Consider the following 14,593-nt stretch of genomic DNA (forward strand, 5'->3'; position numbering starts at 1 on the left):
CTCTATAGCCACTGGCACTGCCAATTTGCCTCTTCTCCTTCATATTTTCTTCTCTTTGGTTTTCCATGATCCTGCTCTCTCCTGGTTCTCCTCCTACATATCTGACCATTTTTCCTCAGTCTCCTTTGTGGAATCTTCAGGTCCTGCTTTACAGAGCTCTGTCCTGGGTCTTCTTCCCTTCTCCCTCCCTCATTAGCTTCCATGGATTCGATTATTCTCCCTTGGCTGAAGATTCTCAAATCTATTTATTCAGCCCTAATCTCTCTGCTAACCTCTAGATTTGCATCTTTAACTGCCAATTTGATATCTCAAACTGGATGTCCCACAGATCTTAAATTTAGCATGTCTAAAATTGAACTTGTTATCTCTCCCCCAAAGTCCCCCCTGTTTGTAACTTTCCTACTCCTGTGGAGGGCTACACTAATCACTCCTCCCAATCACCCAGGCTTACACTTTTGGTCTCATCCTCAGTTCCTTCTTTTCTCCTACCATCTGTCACAATCTTGTCAGTTTTTCCTTTGTAACATCTCTGGCACCTGGCAGGCACTTAATAAATGCTTATTACATCTAAATTTAACATGCCCTGGAGAAACAAAGCTGCTCTATTTTGGAGCTCCCACCGGGGTCTGGGCTGTTCTGAGTAGAGAAAGCTGCTACATGTAACCAGCCCCAGACATGATGATGCTTCACTCTGGCCTTTATTTTTCTGCCATGTTGCCCATTGTTGAGTAAAATGGTTGCTTCCCTTCCTTCCCAGTTTATTGTGCCTTCTTGTCCCCTTTCCATTTTGTGTTCCCTGTAGGTGTTTTTCATTTAAGTATTTCTGATCATGTTGTTTCCCCTGAGTAAAATGTAAGCTCTTTGCAGGCAGGGCCCATTTAATTTTTCATTTGTATCTCTGATGTTTAGGACAGTGCCTGACACATAGCAAGTGCTGAATAAATGTTTGTTGAGTGAATGTTGATAATAATTATAATAAGGTATAGCAAAAGAGTAAAAAGGGACATATGTTCTTTTTCCACAAATTTGACCCTGATATCCATTTTCATTTTCTAATCCCTACTTGGAAAATTCTGCCTATTATGGATCCTTGTTGTTGAGACTTTTCAGTTTTGTCTGAATCTTCATGACAAGCATTTTCTTGGAAATGCTGCTAGAGTGGTTTGCCAATTCCTTCTCCACCTCATTTTACCGATGAGGAAACTGAGGCAAATAGGATTAAGTGACTTACCCAAGGTCATACAGGTAATACCTGAGTCTAGATGTGAACTCACAGAGGAGTCTTTTTTACTTCAGCCCCAGCATTGTATCTACTGCACCATCTAGCTGCCCTGTTATGGATCTTTGGAAAAGACTTAAATGATGGCATTGGGCTTGGATTCAGATGACCTTCAATGTGCTAAAATATTGTGGATTTGTAGAGAACTCATGATATAGCCAGAGATCCAGTGAAGAGAACCAGTTGGGTGGTCTTTAATGGTCAGGGAGTGGCATGGTGAGGGGAGCAGGGAAGGGAAATACTCAAATAGATTCCACTACTGATAGTGGGATGCATAAAGTTCCATGTCTGTATCCTCCATTGATCTACAAGAAGCCATCAGGACTGGACAATTTTCTCAAAGCAGACTGGGTGAAGAGTTTGTTTCATATATCAGTGGGACAGTTTTAACATCATGAGAATTAGCATCAAGGTCTACTACTTTTTAAAAAAAATTTAAGTCTGGACAGCCAGTGAAAATGCTCACAGTCTAGAGGCAGCAAGGCGGCACAGGAGATACAGCCCTAGACTTAAAGTCAGAAAGACCTGAATTCAAATTTGGCCTCCAACACTTATTAGCCATGTGATCCTGGGCAAATCACTTAACCTCTGTCTGCCTTAGTTGTGTAATCTGTGAAATGGGGCTAACAACAGCACCTACTTCCCAGGGCTGTTTTGAAGATTAAATGAGATCATATTTGCAGATTTGCGCATGGCACATAATAAAACTTGCTAAATTTAATTTGTCTGTTTGTGTGTGTATGTGTATGTGTGTATACACACACACACGTATGTAAAGAAAACCTTTTATTTATACTGTCAGTTCCCCCTTGATTCTAAGGTCACAACTAGCATAGTGCAGTGGAAAGAATGCTGGATATGGAATCAGAGGATTGAAGTTCATATGCCATCATGGTCACTCATGACTTGCATGACCTTGGGCAAGTGCATTTTTCCTCAGTTTCTTCACCTTTAAAATGTGGGGTTTGGACTAGATGACTCTGAAGTTCCTTCCAAAGTTATACCTATGATGTATGATGCTATGAACCTCAGAGATCTTTCTAAATTTTAAATCTCTGACCCTAGAGTGATATAATTCTATGTAGTACAAACATGGGAAATGAGAAATTGAAACTGACCTGCACGGACCGTTCAGTGGTCATTCCATTTCCTGATGAGAGGGCACTGAATGCATCAATCAGCCCATTGTTCTGGGCATTGTCTGTAGCTGCTGTCTGCATACCTCCTAAAACAGGATCATACAATCAGAAATTAAATAATCGACACATGTTAATGATAAATAAACAGTCATACAAAAATGTTTTTTTCCATAAAGTTTCATGTTATTTTATAAATTGCAGCAGTTGTGCAGCTAGTAAGAATGCAGCCTCACTGTAGGAGTCACTCTAGGAGGTCAAGGTAAAATATTTCAGTCTTGTGGTATATAAACTATACATCATGCAATATATTAAAGTCTCATTTATCTGGCATACCACCAAGTCCTTGGGAAAAGGTAAAAAAGACTGAGGAGGAGCTAAAGAAGTGTCCCAGAATCCATGTCTAGACCAGTTCATGTATTTCATTCATAATTGAGCTTCTTGGATCCTTACTACTTCAAGAATCCATTAGTTCAACCATGCAGGGACTCCTGACACATAATAGGCACTTAAATGTTTATTGACCGACCTTCCAGAGCCTGTGCCCCACTTCCATAGCCTTCAGATACCCCGGATTACCTGTAGATCTTAGAGGAGAACTCACAGGGAGGTTTACACAGAAACAATCTTTCATGCCTACTGAAGCAACACGTTTTCCAGATCATATTTTACCTGTCATTTTTGACAGCTTCTCCAGGTCTTTGTCTGCAGAAGGTCCCAGAGCAACTGTGTGGATAATGGCCCCACTTTGCTTCACTTGATCAAAACATGTGCTGATTGTACTGTCTTCCCCATCAGTCAGAAGGACGATTTCTGAACCATCTGTTGAGAATTTCTTTCCTATTACCTGGAAGCACAGATTCATCCCAGACATTGGTAAGCAGACTTAGTGTGGCCAGGTAACCCTGAGTGAGTGGATCTGGCCATGAATGAAAGAAGAAAATAAAGGAAAGACCCCAGGAATCCCAGGAAGATCTTCCTATCTTGAGATTTTCAGATATGAAATGTGCAACTTTCAGAAACTCAGCCCAAGCCCTTTTTCTCTTGGTCTGTTCTGGTCAAACTGAGTGACCCAGCTTCTATAGGCTGGTATCAAGTCCCAGCCAGGATATCTGTTCTTTCTAGCTCTATCTTCTAGAGGCTGATGAGGCACTAGACAGATGAACACCCACCATGTGGAAGGAATTGTTTCTGATTCTTTTGTTATTCCTGGGAGGGCCAAAGAGGAGGAAGCTTATGAACCTTAGAGGAGACATGATATGACAAAAAGAGCAATGCCTTTGGAGTCTGAGGCTCTGTGGGTCTCAGTTTCTTCATCTGCAAAAGGAAGAGATAGGTGGTCTTTGAGGCCTCTTTCAGCTCTATCTCTGATCTCATTTGAGTTTCCCATTGATGCTATGAGGTAGGGACTAGAGCTCTAGGTACTACCAGCTCCATTTTACAAGTCAGGAAGTTGAGGCTCAGAGTGGTTAAATGACTTGGCTTCAGTCATTACGGGGTCAGAAGCAGGGGGTGAACACAGGTTTCCCACACACTAAGGCCGTCTCTCTATTCACTTTGCCTCGTTGTCTCTTATGGGGAATATTATGTGATAGAAAACAATATACTTCTTAGACCCAAGCATTTATTTTCTGCCAAATGGCCCTAAGTAGATGTTGCCATTATTTGAAATTGCTCCATGTGAAAAAGCACCCCTAAGAGTTGAAGATTTTTGTCTGCCCATAATGTCATGTTCTTCCACATCTCACTCCCAGTCACTCCTCCTAACTCTGCTTTTATATAATGGAGATAGTGAAAGGGAGATAATTTCACCTTAAATCCTGATCTGAGTCCAGAGCAGATGGACGTTCCTCCTAGAGCAACAGTAGGTAACTTAGTAATGAGGGTGTTCCTCTCAGCATCGGTCTCTATTTGTACTAGTTCACTTTGAACAGAGGCTGCACTGTCAAATGTGACCATCCCAACCCAGGATCCCTTTTCAATGATCTGAAGCAGGAATAGTTTGGCAGCTTGATTCAGTCGATTCAGCCGGTCCGCATTCTGAAATAAAAACCACAAGTCAAATTGCTAAGGGGTCTTCTACAAGCAAGCTATAGCAGAATGGACTGATCCCATATATGGAACTCTAGGGGCTCTAGGTACCATGGTGGAGATTCTGGATTCTCCAAGGCTAGGAAATAGAACACAAGCTCTGGAGTGTTCTTCTAGGCTAGAAAGGATTTGAGAATGGGCCTGGGGATAGTCTGTATGTTTGCTATCTGAGGACAAGGGCTCCTAAATTTGGAGAGGCCCATCACCAGGTGACCATAGGGGCAGTGAATATTTCAGCCACAGTAGCTCTCAAAGGTTAAGTGGTAGAACGATTTTTCTGTGAGTTGGTGGATGCTTTTTAACAAATGAGCAGATTGTGAAAACAATGAAGCATGGGATTTTAAGCTGGATCATGGTTGTGAATGGGTTGGTGTTGGGCTTAGTGGATGAAAGAAGTTCTATGAAATACTTTTGCCTTTTAATTTGAGCCACATCACCAGGGATGAGCTACCAAGGAGAATAGGGACTAGACCTCTGATTTCATTGGTACAGGGGATTCCCAGATGAGGAAACACTCCCTACCAAGGCAAGTTGGCACCTTCTCTGCAACTCTTTGTTTCAGAGAATTGCCTAACCGGTACCTGCCAGAGGAGGGAAGTGAAACCAGATTGTCCTGACTGAGATGGTCAATTCTCCATTAACATTGTCTCTTAGTGAATTATTTTTGACCAAGGAAACTGATGGATTTGTTTTGTGGGACTACTAATCTGTTTTGATCAGTGGGGAATGGTGGGGTAGACTAGAGAGTACCCACATTAATGAAATTGCAGGTATTGTAATGTATGGAATCTGAACTGCATTTTTAGTAGAATATTTGATGATTTTGCATAATCGTTAACAAAGGAAGGAAATATGAAGTCATTCAGAGTTGATTGGGTAGTTTGGTTAACAGGGACTATAGATTCTCGTGGGCTGGGAAGCTGACTGTGTAGCAAATTCTTAGTTTAGTTACTCTTTGACAATCAAAATGTCATATTAATTCAGGGGATAATCCACTATGAATCTTTGTTGGAGAAAGAGGAGGGGAGGGAGTATGAGTTTGAGGGGTTGAAAGGAAACGATGAAGTGTGAATGATTCTTTTAAACCATGAGTTCAGTGTGGTTTCCAACAAGCCAAGAGTCTATGGGTCACTGTATGTTGTAGACACACTCCTCCCCCCTCCAGGAGAATGGGGCATGTTTGGCTTACCGACATGCTTCCAGACTTATCCAGAACTAGGCACAGGACCCTTTCTCTGATCTGCTTGAGTGAGAAGCTGGGCTGGGGTGGCTCTGCAGCTGTCATAGGAGTGGATGTCTTGTAGTCTTCTGAGTCTTGGATCACTTCCCATGTGCTCTTGAGGTTGCACTTCCGATTTTGAGCATTTGGTGCATCTTTGTTATGGTTCTTTTCTGTACAAAATTCAACCACCTGAAAAAGCCCAACTGTATGATAAATACAAAAAGTGTAAATCAGGCCTTCCCAGCCTGGGTTTGTGAACTAGATTTTGAAAAGATGTTTTTATACCTTTTTAAATATAATTTTTTTGTTATCCCGAGTATTTTATTTTATGCATTTAAAATTTGTTTATGAGAAGGCGTCCAAAACTTCACCAGAGTACTGAGGAATCCATGACAACCCCTTCTGTAAACCATTAATGTAATCAATCCAACTAGCAACCCAGTGATGATGTGTGGGGGAGAAAGTAACTCCTTTGAAAAACTCTTCAACACTCCTGGTATTCTAGGCCTGACCCTTCCACTGTCTTGGCCTATTCATTTAATCTTAGTTTCCTCACTGGCAAAGTGAAGACATTGGACTAGATAGGTAGGTCTTGGGATTATTTTACACTAAAAAATTATTGAGGACCCTACTTCCAAGGTGTTTTGTTTGTGTTTGTTTCACCTATTGATATTTACCACATTAGAAATTAAATGCCTTCGTATTCTTACGAAATAGTATGTCCCTGGAAGACCCATCCTCACCAAATGGTCTCTTGGACTGCAGGCCAAGTGTTCTGGAACCAATTCTAAGGGGATGTTGAGAGCTAATATTTGAGTTTTCAGCATGAGCAGTTACACTTCAGGAATCAGAAAATGCTACAAATCAGGACTAAGTTTATAGTTTCATTGAGTATCTAGAAGTGACCAGCAAGCAGCCTATGCACTTGAAACCCAGACACGGGAGTATTCACCAAAATAAATAAAAAAACAATAAAATATAGATATGATCACATTTTAAAACCAAGTCAGTACACAAGTAAAGAGATCCTTCTGTATGGATCAGTGGGTTCATTTCTATTTGAGTTTGACACACTGGTGTAGACTGAAGAAAGTGAAGGAGACAATGTGAACCATGCAGTTAACGCTTGAAAAAGTGCCTTGCATGTATTTTTTCCCTGAGAGTAAGTTGTTAAAAGCTTACCATCATATCTTTGCCCACCTTGTTCCCCAGTCTACAAATTGAGAAACGGACTAGGTGATTTCCAGGTTCCCTTCCAACTAGACTCTTCTCTGAGTCTAGGATTCTGAGTTTGATTTGATTGTGAGCACTTAAAAGAAGAGGGAATGACTAAAAGCTAGCAGGGGCTCCCAAAGACCCAGTCACGTCAGACTGGCTCGATTCCATTTATTACTAGCTCACTGGACGTACAAATCATAGAAACATCTCAGGCAGCTGGATTTCAGGAAAGTGTTTGACTTAATGTCTTTGTGAACATGTTGAAAAAATGTGGAAAGAATAATAATATAGCTAATTGGGTTCAGCCCTGATTGACTGACTCTAGAAGTGGTGATTAATGTAGTAATGTAGTAATACAAAGGTATCAACATGACAGGAAACAATAAAACAACAGAAATCAAGCACAGCCATGCAGCGTGATGGATAGGTCACTAGGCCTATAGTCAGGAAAAACTGAATTGACATCCCATCTCAGGCGCTTACTAGTGACCCTGGATAAGTCACTTAACTTCTGTCAGCCTCAGTTTCCTCACCTATAAACTGGGGATAATAATAGGAGCTACCTTCCAAGGTTGTTGGAGGATAAAATGAAATAATAAATATAAAGTGCTTTGGAGATCTTAAAGCAATATATGAATTTATAGTGATTATTATCTTTATTGAATAATTAGGCTGAAACTTCTTAACATTCCCCAGAGATAGGATTATGAAGTAATGGAATAGCTCCTGAACATTTGACCTGCAAATATTTTCCAATTGCATTGTATTTGTGCAGCAAATACAAAGCCTTGTTTTGTTTGGATCTTTTCATGATGTTATTGACTGACCTGTGCATGCTATTTTATTATCTCCAGACCCAAATGGAAATACAGTTTTACATAAAATAGTTTGGTTCCTCAGTGATGAAAGCCTCCCCCTTCAGCCAAATTCTTCTTCTTTGTTTCAGGCATATGTGGACTTTGCTGCTTTTTTATATATAACACCAAGATAGGTAATTAGGTCAAGTTCACTCCTTTAACGCATGGAAGTTGGAGAAAAAGGAACCAGTTTAGGAACACATGTATGTATATGAACACATACATATACATATAAATATATATACACACACACACACACACACACACACACACACACATATATATATATATGTGTATGTATAGCTAGATGGATAGATAGAGATATATAATTTCTACGGTGATTTTTGAGACGTGTTTTACAATTCAATCAGGTACCATCTACTTTCCTGAAAGCTTGGCTTTATTGTTGCTGTTCAGTCATTCAGTTGTGTCTAACTTTTTGTGACCCCATGGACCACAGAATGCCAGCCCCTTATATGCTCCACTATTTCTTAAAGTTTATCCAAGTTTATGTTTGCTGTTTCCATAACACTGTCCATCTCACCCTTGGCCATCCCCTTTTCCTTTTGCCTTCAGTCTTTCACATCAGGATCTTTTCCAGTGAGTCCCTTCTTCTCATTATGTGGCCAAAGTATTTGTGCTTCAGCTTCACTATTTGGCCTTCCACTCAACAGCCTGAATTACTTTCTTTTAGTACTGACTGATTTGATCTCCTTGCTGCCCAAGGATCTCTCAAAAGTTCTCCAGCACCACAGTTTGAAAGTGTTGATTCTGCAGTGCTCAGCTTTCCTTATATTCCCGCTCTCATAGCCATATATTACTACTGGAAAAACCATAGCTTTAACTATAGGAACCTATGTCAGCAAGGTGATGTCTGTCCTTGTTAGTATGTTGTCCAGATTTGCCATAGCTTTCCTTCCAAGGAGCAAGTGTCTTTTAATTTCATGGCTGCAGTCATCATGTGCAGTGATCTTTGAGCCCAAGAGTGTAAAATCTGACATTTCTCCCATTTCTCTCTCTATTTGCCAGGAAGTAATGGCACAAGTTGCCAAGATCTTAGTTTTTTTGATGTTAAGCCTCAAATTGGCTTATCCATTTTAGGGATTTAAGGGTTATTTAGTTTCCAGATCTTAAAGTAAAAGAGAATGGTTAGAGTATATGGGGTGGGGAGAAGGATATAAGAGGATTGGAGCAATGATGGTGGTATTCCCTTGTATTCTCCTGATTTTGTAATCTCAGCCTTCCCTTTTAGAGAAATACTGGCTCATCGAGGGGCTGCCTAGCCCAAAGGGCCTACCTCAGGTCATCTGAACAGATGTTCTGATAGAAAGACAGATGGGGTAAGGAAAGAACCCTGAGCTAGTAGTGGGACCGTGCACCACTCACTTCATTTCTCCAACACTCCACTTCCTCATGTGTGAAATAGGAATGAAGGTTATGGCAAATGAGGTTATTCTAAGCATCAAATAAGGAGGTAGAGGCAAAGTGTCTTGTAAACCTTAACACTGAATAAATGCCTGTTATTAGAGTTAGAACAAGCCATGTTTCTTCTTTTTACAAACTTCAGAACCAATAATCTAAATACTTACAGAATCGATGCTTTGCATGAACATGATGGAGGCTTTCTCAGTCTGAACTTTGTCAGGTATGAATAAACAGTCTTTGTTAAGCTTTCCCGTTTTGGGGTCTGTTCTGCATGATCTGACCGAACAGTGGCCTCCGGAACATGTATATTCCCTATTTGTACCAGTGATAGCTTTGGAGCATCTGAAAATATATTAGGATTAGATTTTAAGAACATTAGTTCATTTCAAACCATCCTGACCTGTGTGCATCCCTGAGGTTATCACAGCAATTATTCATCATCACTGAATGTGTTTAGGCAGCAAAGTCTCAGGCATCCAGGAAGAACAATTTCTGTTTGGCAGAGAACTCCTACAGGGAATTTCGGGTGGGCTTTTTGAAATATCCCAATGCTAGCCTGTCTGCAGGGAGTACCAGGTCTGGTTTACTGGTGTCCCTGACTCTGCTGCTCACAGGGATGGGCTCCAGGTGCCTTGTCTTCATGAGAATTAAGAGGGAATCCTCCTCATGCTCAGCAGCTATAGTAGCTGCTCATTGTTATTATCAACACTAATTTGTGGTGCTCAAGTTTTTTATCTGTATTGATAAGAATCCAATCTGCTTTTCATTGACTTGTTTCATTCATTCGTTAGATCCAAAGTGCTCAACAAAGTATCTCTCAGAGCTCTCTGGCCTAGACAAGCTGGTAGAGGAAATAGGGCACTGTATAGGCTTGTGTCCCTCCCAATTACTTTGCAATTACTTCACATCTATTTTGTGTATATATGTATATAAGTATATGTTATTTCCTTCAAGGTCTTTGAGAGCTGAGATGGTTTCATTTTTCCCTTTGTATTGCCAGCACCAAGGACAGCCACCAGAACATAGCAGGTGTTTCATCAATACTTGTGGATTGACTGATGCTAAACCTTTTAACCCAACAGGGAGAGCAATATAGGTTTCCTGCAGAGACAGGAAGAGAGCAGGTGTAGCCTATACAAGGAAGGATACTGGAATTTCCCCTCCTTGAAAGTTGTAATTACTCACTGTACTTAAACACCAAGAAGTAACAGAATGTTGCTTGTGCCTCCTAAAACCATTCCTAAAATCCCTGAGGAAATACCCTGTGTATGAGGAGAAAGAGGAACAGGACCAGGTAGGTCCTTTGGTGCAGTGAGGGTGTTGTATTCCAACATTTTGGTGGCTTTTTCTGTCTCCATTTTTCAGCATGCACTGCTGCTGTCCTGAGGAGGTAGCAAGGACATGTGCTAGGTCTATCTCTCTAGGGGTAGTTTGTATCTGAGGCCATGTTTTCAAGTCTCTCTGTGTTCCAGACATATATAGCAGCACCAAAGAGTTGGTCTGTGATAATTTCGAGCCTCAGATTCAGAAAACTTTCTGTACTTTGATGTAATTGCTTCTGCTTTGAAGTATGCTTAGGTAGAAACCTGTCACATATTATATAAAGAAGGTTATAGTGAAATTGATGATACACACATGTCATTGCTGTAATGTATATATGAAAAGAAAAACAATCTTAATCACCAAAATATTTTTAAAAATTAATTCAAGAGAAGATGATTTCAATCTGATGTGGTTCAGAAAAAACTTAAAAGAAGATAATCATACTTTACTGGTACATTTTCTCCATTAGACTGGTAGAAAGGCTCGGCTTCATTGTATTCCTCAAATACTCCCCATCGTAAATGGGCCCATTCATGAACTAAAATTTTACCTGTGGAAATATATTTGAAATGCAAAAATATAATTACTTCTACAATTCAATGTTCTGTGAGTATTCCCTCAAGTCAATGTGGGTATTCCCTTAATCAATGCAAATTACAACCTAGTCGTTCTTTTTTCTCCTATGAAATTCTTATTCATGGTCTTCCACAGATCACCTATAGACAAACTACCCAGTGCACTGAGGCCCTTCTTCTAGAGCTTTATATTTCGTGAGATGATATTTGTAAAGCATTTAGCACAGTGCCTGGCATATAATAGACAACTGCTAAATGTTTACTACTTTCTTTCCTCCAACCCTTCCATCCCTCCCTTCCATTCTTCCCTCCCTCCCTTCCATCCCTCCCTCCCTTCCATCCCTCAATTCCATCCCTCCCTCCCTTCCTCCCTTCCTTCCTTCTTTCCTTCCTTCCTTCCTCCCTCCCTCCCTTCCTCCCTTCCTTCCTTCTTTCCTTCCTTCCTTCCTTCCTTCCTTCCTTCCTTCCTTCCTTCCTTCCTTCCTTCCTTCCTCCCTTCCTTCCTTCTTTCCTTCGTTCCTTCCTTCTTTCCTTCGTTCCTTCCTTCTTTCCTTCGTTCCTTCCTTCTTTCCTTCCTCCCTTCCTTCCTCCCTTCCTTCCTTCATTCCCTACTATCCCGCTCTGTTACTTAAATAACTGGATGGATTTGTGATTGTAATAGTAATTAAGATGGGACTTTTTGCTGTTGACTTTTAATGATTCTGGCCTTTGTTTGAATGGGGCAGACAAAGTGGGATGTTTTTGTATTTCTCAGCATGGAGACAATTGGGAGCCATTGATTTGTACCTGATGTGATATTGGGGGTGGGGAACTTCTCCACGCCCAGCCTGGGCGAGGTTGGGGCCCTGAACAGGATATATAAGCACAAAGGTTAGCGTTTGGCTCAGAGCTCTGAGCCACAGCAGGAGTGGCGCGTGACTCTGAGCCAGCCATTATAATGAGCTCCCTGGCTGTACACCCAGATGTTACATTGTATTTGGTCTGTAATTCAGGGTGCTGGTTTTTCCCCCTGAACTAAGCAAATGATATTTGTATGCTGGATTAAAGTAAGATTGTTAACCCCTCAACATTGCTTTCCTTAAGTAAAGCAAATCAAAAGGACCTGTGTTGGAAGCTTTCTGGGTGCTGGTTGTTGGTGGACCTTACACCCCCACAGAAGCTGCTAGCTGGACTGTTGATACAGTGATCTCTTTAATTCAGCTATAGTCATCAGTGCTACAGACTTCAGTTTATCCATGTCTGCCCAACTTATATTTTCCCCCAACCCAACAGGAATCAATCAGAGGGAGCCTAACCAACATTCTGGAGGAGGAGTGTACCTGAATAGATTTCTTGTCATTGTATTGATACCAATGGACTATCCCTCAGTTTTTCTACACTCAGCTGTTGCCAGAGTTCAATTTACAATCTCCCTGTCTGTAGATTTTTCCCCAAGCCTTGCCCCATTCTTAGTATGAACTCCTTTCTTATATGCCTTTCAGAATCCTTATATACATCCAAAATTCAAGTTTAGTATCACTTCTTCTGGGAAATCACCCTTGATCCCACCACGTATTAGTCTACACTTAGCCTCTTTTCCAACAGTCCCAGAGCTCATTGGCTGATCTCTCTTGTTCCCTCTTTACTCATTGCTCTGTTTTCTAATTCTCTGTGTCCATCTTGTAGCCTTTTAATTGACTGTGGGCTACCTGAGAGCAGAGAATGTTTTATTTTTATCCCTGTATCTTCTAAACTTTACATAGTACTTCATACATGATAGGTACTTAGTAATATTTGTTGAATTTATTAAAAATCAAATTAGTTCTATTTGAATCCTATCATTTTAATAACCAGTTAGGCTTAGATGTCTGAATCCTTATGGAGAAATTTTAGATTCTTACATTCATATTGGGTGTTACACTGATTCATAATGTTTTGATGTGAAAAATACTTTAAATGGATGTTCTCTAGAGGAGTGGTCTCTAGGGTAGAGGCCCAGACCCCTGGAGAGCCAAGGCATTAACCCAAGAGATGACCCTCAGGGTTCTAAGATGGGCCATCTTCTCCCTCTATACTATTTCATTTGGTGATCCTTCAATCTGCTCATTTTAATTACTGTCTCTTTGCTGATGATTCTCAAATGAGCCTATTCTGCCCTAATCTCTCTGCTGACCTCCAGTCTCACATCTCCAACTGCCTTTCAAATGTCTTAAAGTGATATGCAGTAGACATCTTTAACTCAATGTTTCCCAAACAGAATTCTTCATCTTTCCTCTTAAATCCTCCCCATTCTTCCTATTACCATAGAGGGTGATACTATCCTCCCAGTCCACCAGGCTCATAAACCTAAGTGTCAGCTAGGATTCCTTACTGTCTCTTACTCCCAACATCCAATCTGTTGACAAGACTCATTGATTTCACCTTTGAAGCATCCCTTGAATATGGCTCTTTCTCTCATCTGATGCTGCCAGCATTCTGGTGCAGATCCCTCATTACCTCATACATGGACCATTGCGTGCTGGTGGATCTCCTGTCTCAAATATCTCCCTAGCCCAATCCAACCTCCATTCAGCCACTGAAGTCATTTTCCTTTTTTTTCTGATAGGGAAGGCGGTAAAAAATTTAGAGACCTGCAGTCTAAAGCAATGACATTTCCGAAGGTGAGGTGAAATACTGCTATCCCTTCTTAAATGAAAAGAAGGAATACCCATGCAAACTTTTTGGCTAATCTGCATTTTCAAATCAAGAGAACCATATTCCATGTCTACTATGAAACCTAAGTTATGAATTATGTTGCACATATGATGTTATCATAGACTTTTATCAGTAACTGTACCTGGTAGTCCATATTCATCCAACTTTTTTCCCAATATGATGTCAGGAGTTAAATGGATTCTCTCTCCCATGTCTCCACACTGTCCAATATGGTCAGTTCGTGGAACATCACTGCCTGGGGGATTAGGGACTTCAATGATGATATCTGCCTAGAAATGTTTTTTTTAAAAAAAAAACTTTGTGTTATATAGAACCTCATAACCCAAACTTGCAATATTTATACTGAAAGATTTTGGAAAAATAATTATTAGTAAATTGTATTTAAAAAAAAATTAACTTACACATGACATACTGCTTAATAAAAATGTTATTTAATAAAAATGAGAGTTTGATGATCTTACATATTTATAGGTCTCAAGTTTTGGTTTTTTATAGTCTGGTTTTCTCTGCCATGTCTTGGGAATCAAGATGGATACTCCTTTGAAGTAAAATCTTTTTTCTGTTGCTTTATACAGGTAAGTTGAAGCATCTGACACCACGTGCTATGTGAAAAGTAGAAATATAGAAACAGGAGCTCAATGAATTGGGCATGAAATAAAAAAAACTGGAAAAAAACAAATTACTCATTTAGAAATTCTGAAAACCAAAGGAGAGTTTAGTAACATTGAAATTAAGAAAACTGTTGAACTAATAAATAAAACAAAGAGCTGGTT

At 40.3% G+C, this 14,593-nt stretch overlaps 1 protein-coding gene across 1 annotated transcript in view; it reads right to left on the reverse strand.

Annotated features, from left to right (window-relative positions):
- Positions 1 to 14,593, reverse strand: part of LOC118847927 (calcium-activated chloride channel regulator 1-like) — a 33,885-nt gene that overhangs the window by 14,816 nt on the left and 4,476 nt on the right. The window contains exons 2-9 of the mRNA XM_036756626.1: positions 14,282 to 14,422; positions 13,942 to 14,089; positions 10,996 to 11,101; positions 9,393 to 9,570; positions 5,696 to 5,917; positions 4,228 to 4,455; positions 3,088 to 3,262; positions 2,398 to 2,504 (exon numbers count right to left, since the gene is read on the reverse strand). Of these exons, the coding sequence (XP_036612521.1) occupies positions 2,398 to 2,504; positions 3,088 to 3,262; positions 4,228 to 4,455; positions 5,696 to 5,917; positions 9,393 to 9,570; positions 10,996 to 11,101; positions 13,942 to 14,089; positions 14,282 to 14,422 (1,305 nt within the window). The remainder of the gene's footprint in view (positions 1 to 2,397; positions 2,505 to 3,087; positions 3,263 to 4,227; positions 4,456 to 5,695; positions 5,918 to 9,392; positions 9,571 to 10,995; positions 11,102 to 13,941; positions 14,090 to 14,281; positions 14,423 to 14,593) is intronic.

This window comes from Trichosurus vulpecula, chromosome 4, assembly GCF_011100635.1.
Source record: "Trichosurus vulpecula isolate mTriVul1 chromosome 4, mTriVul1.pri, whole genome shotgun sequence".
In the NCBI taxonomy this organism is placed as follows: domain Eukaryota; kingdom Metazoa; phylum Chordata; class Mammalia; order Diprotodontia; family Phalangeridae; genus Trichosurus; species Trichosurus vulpecula.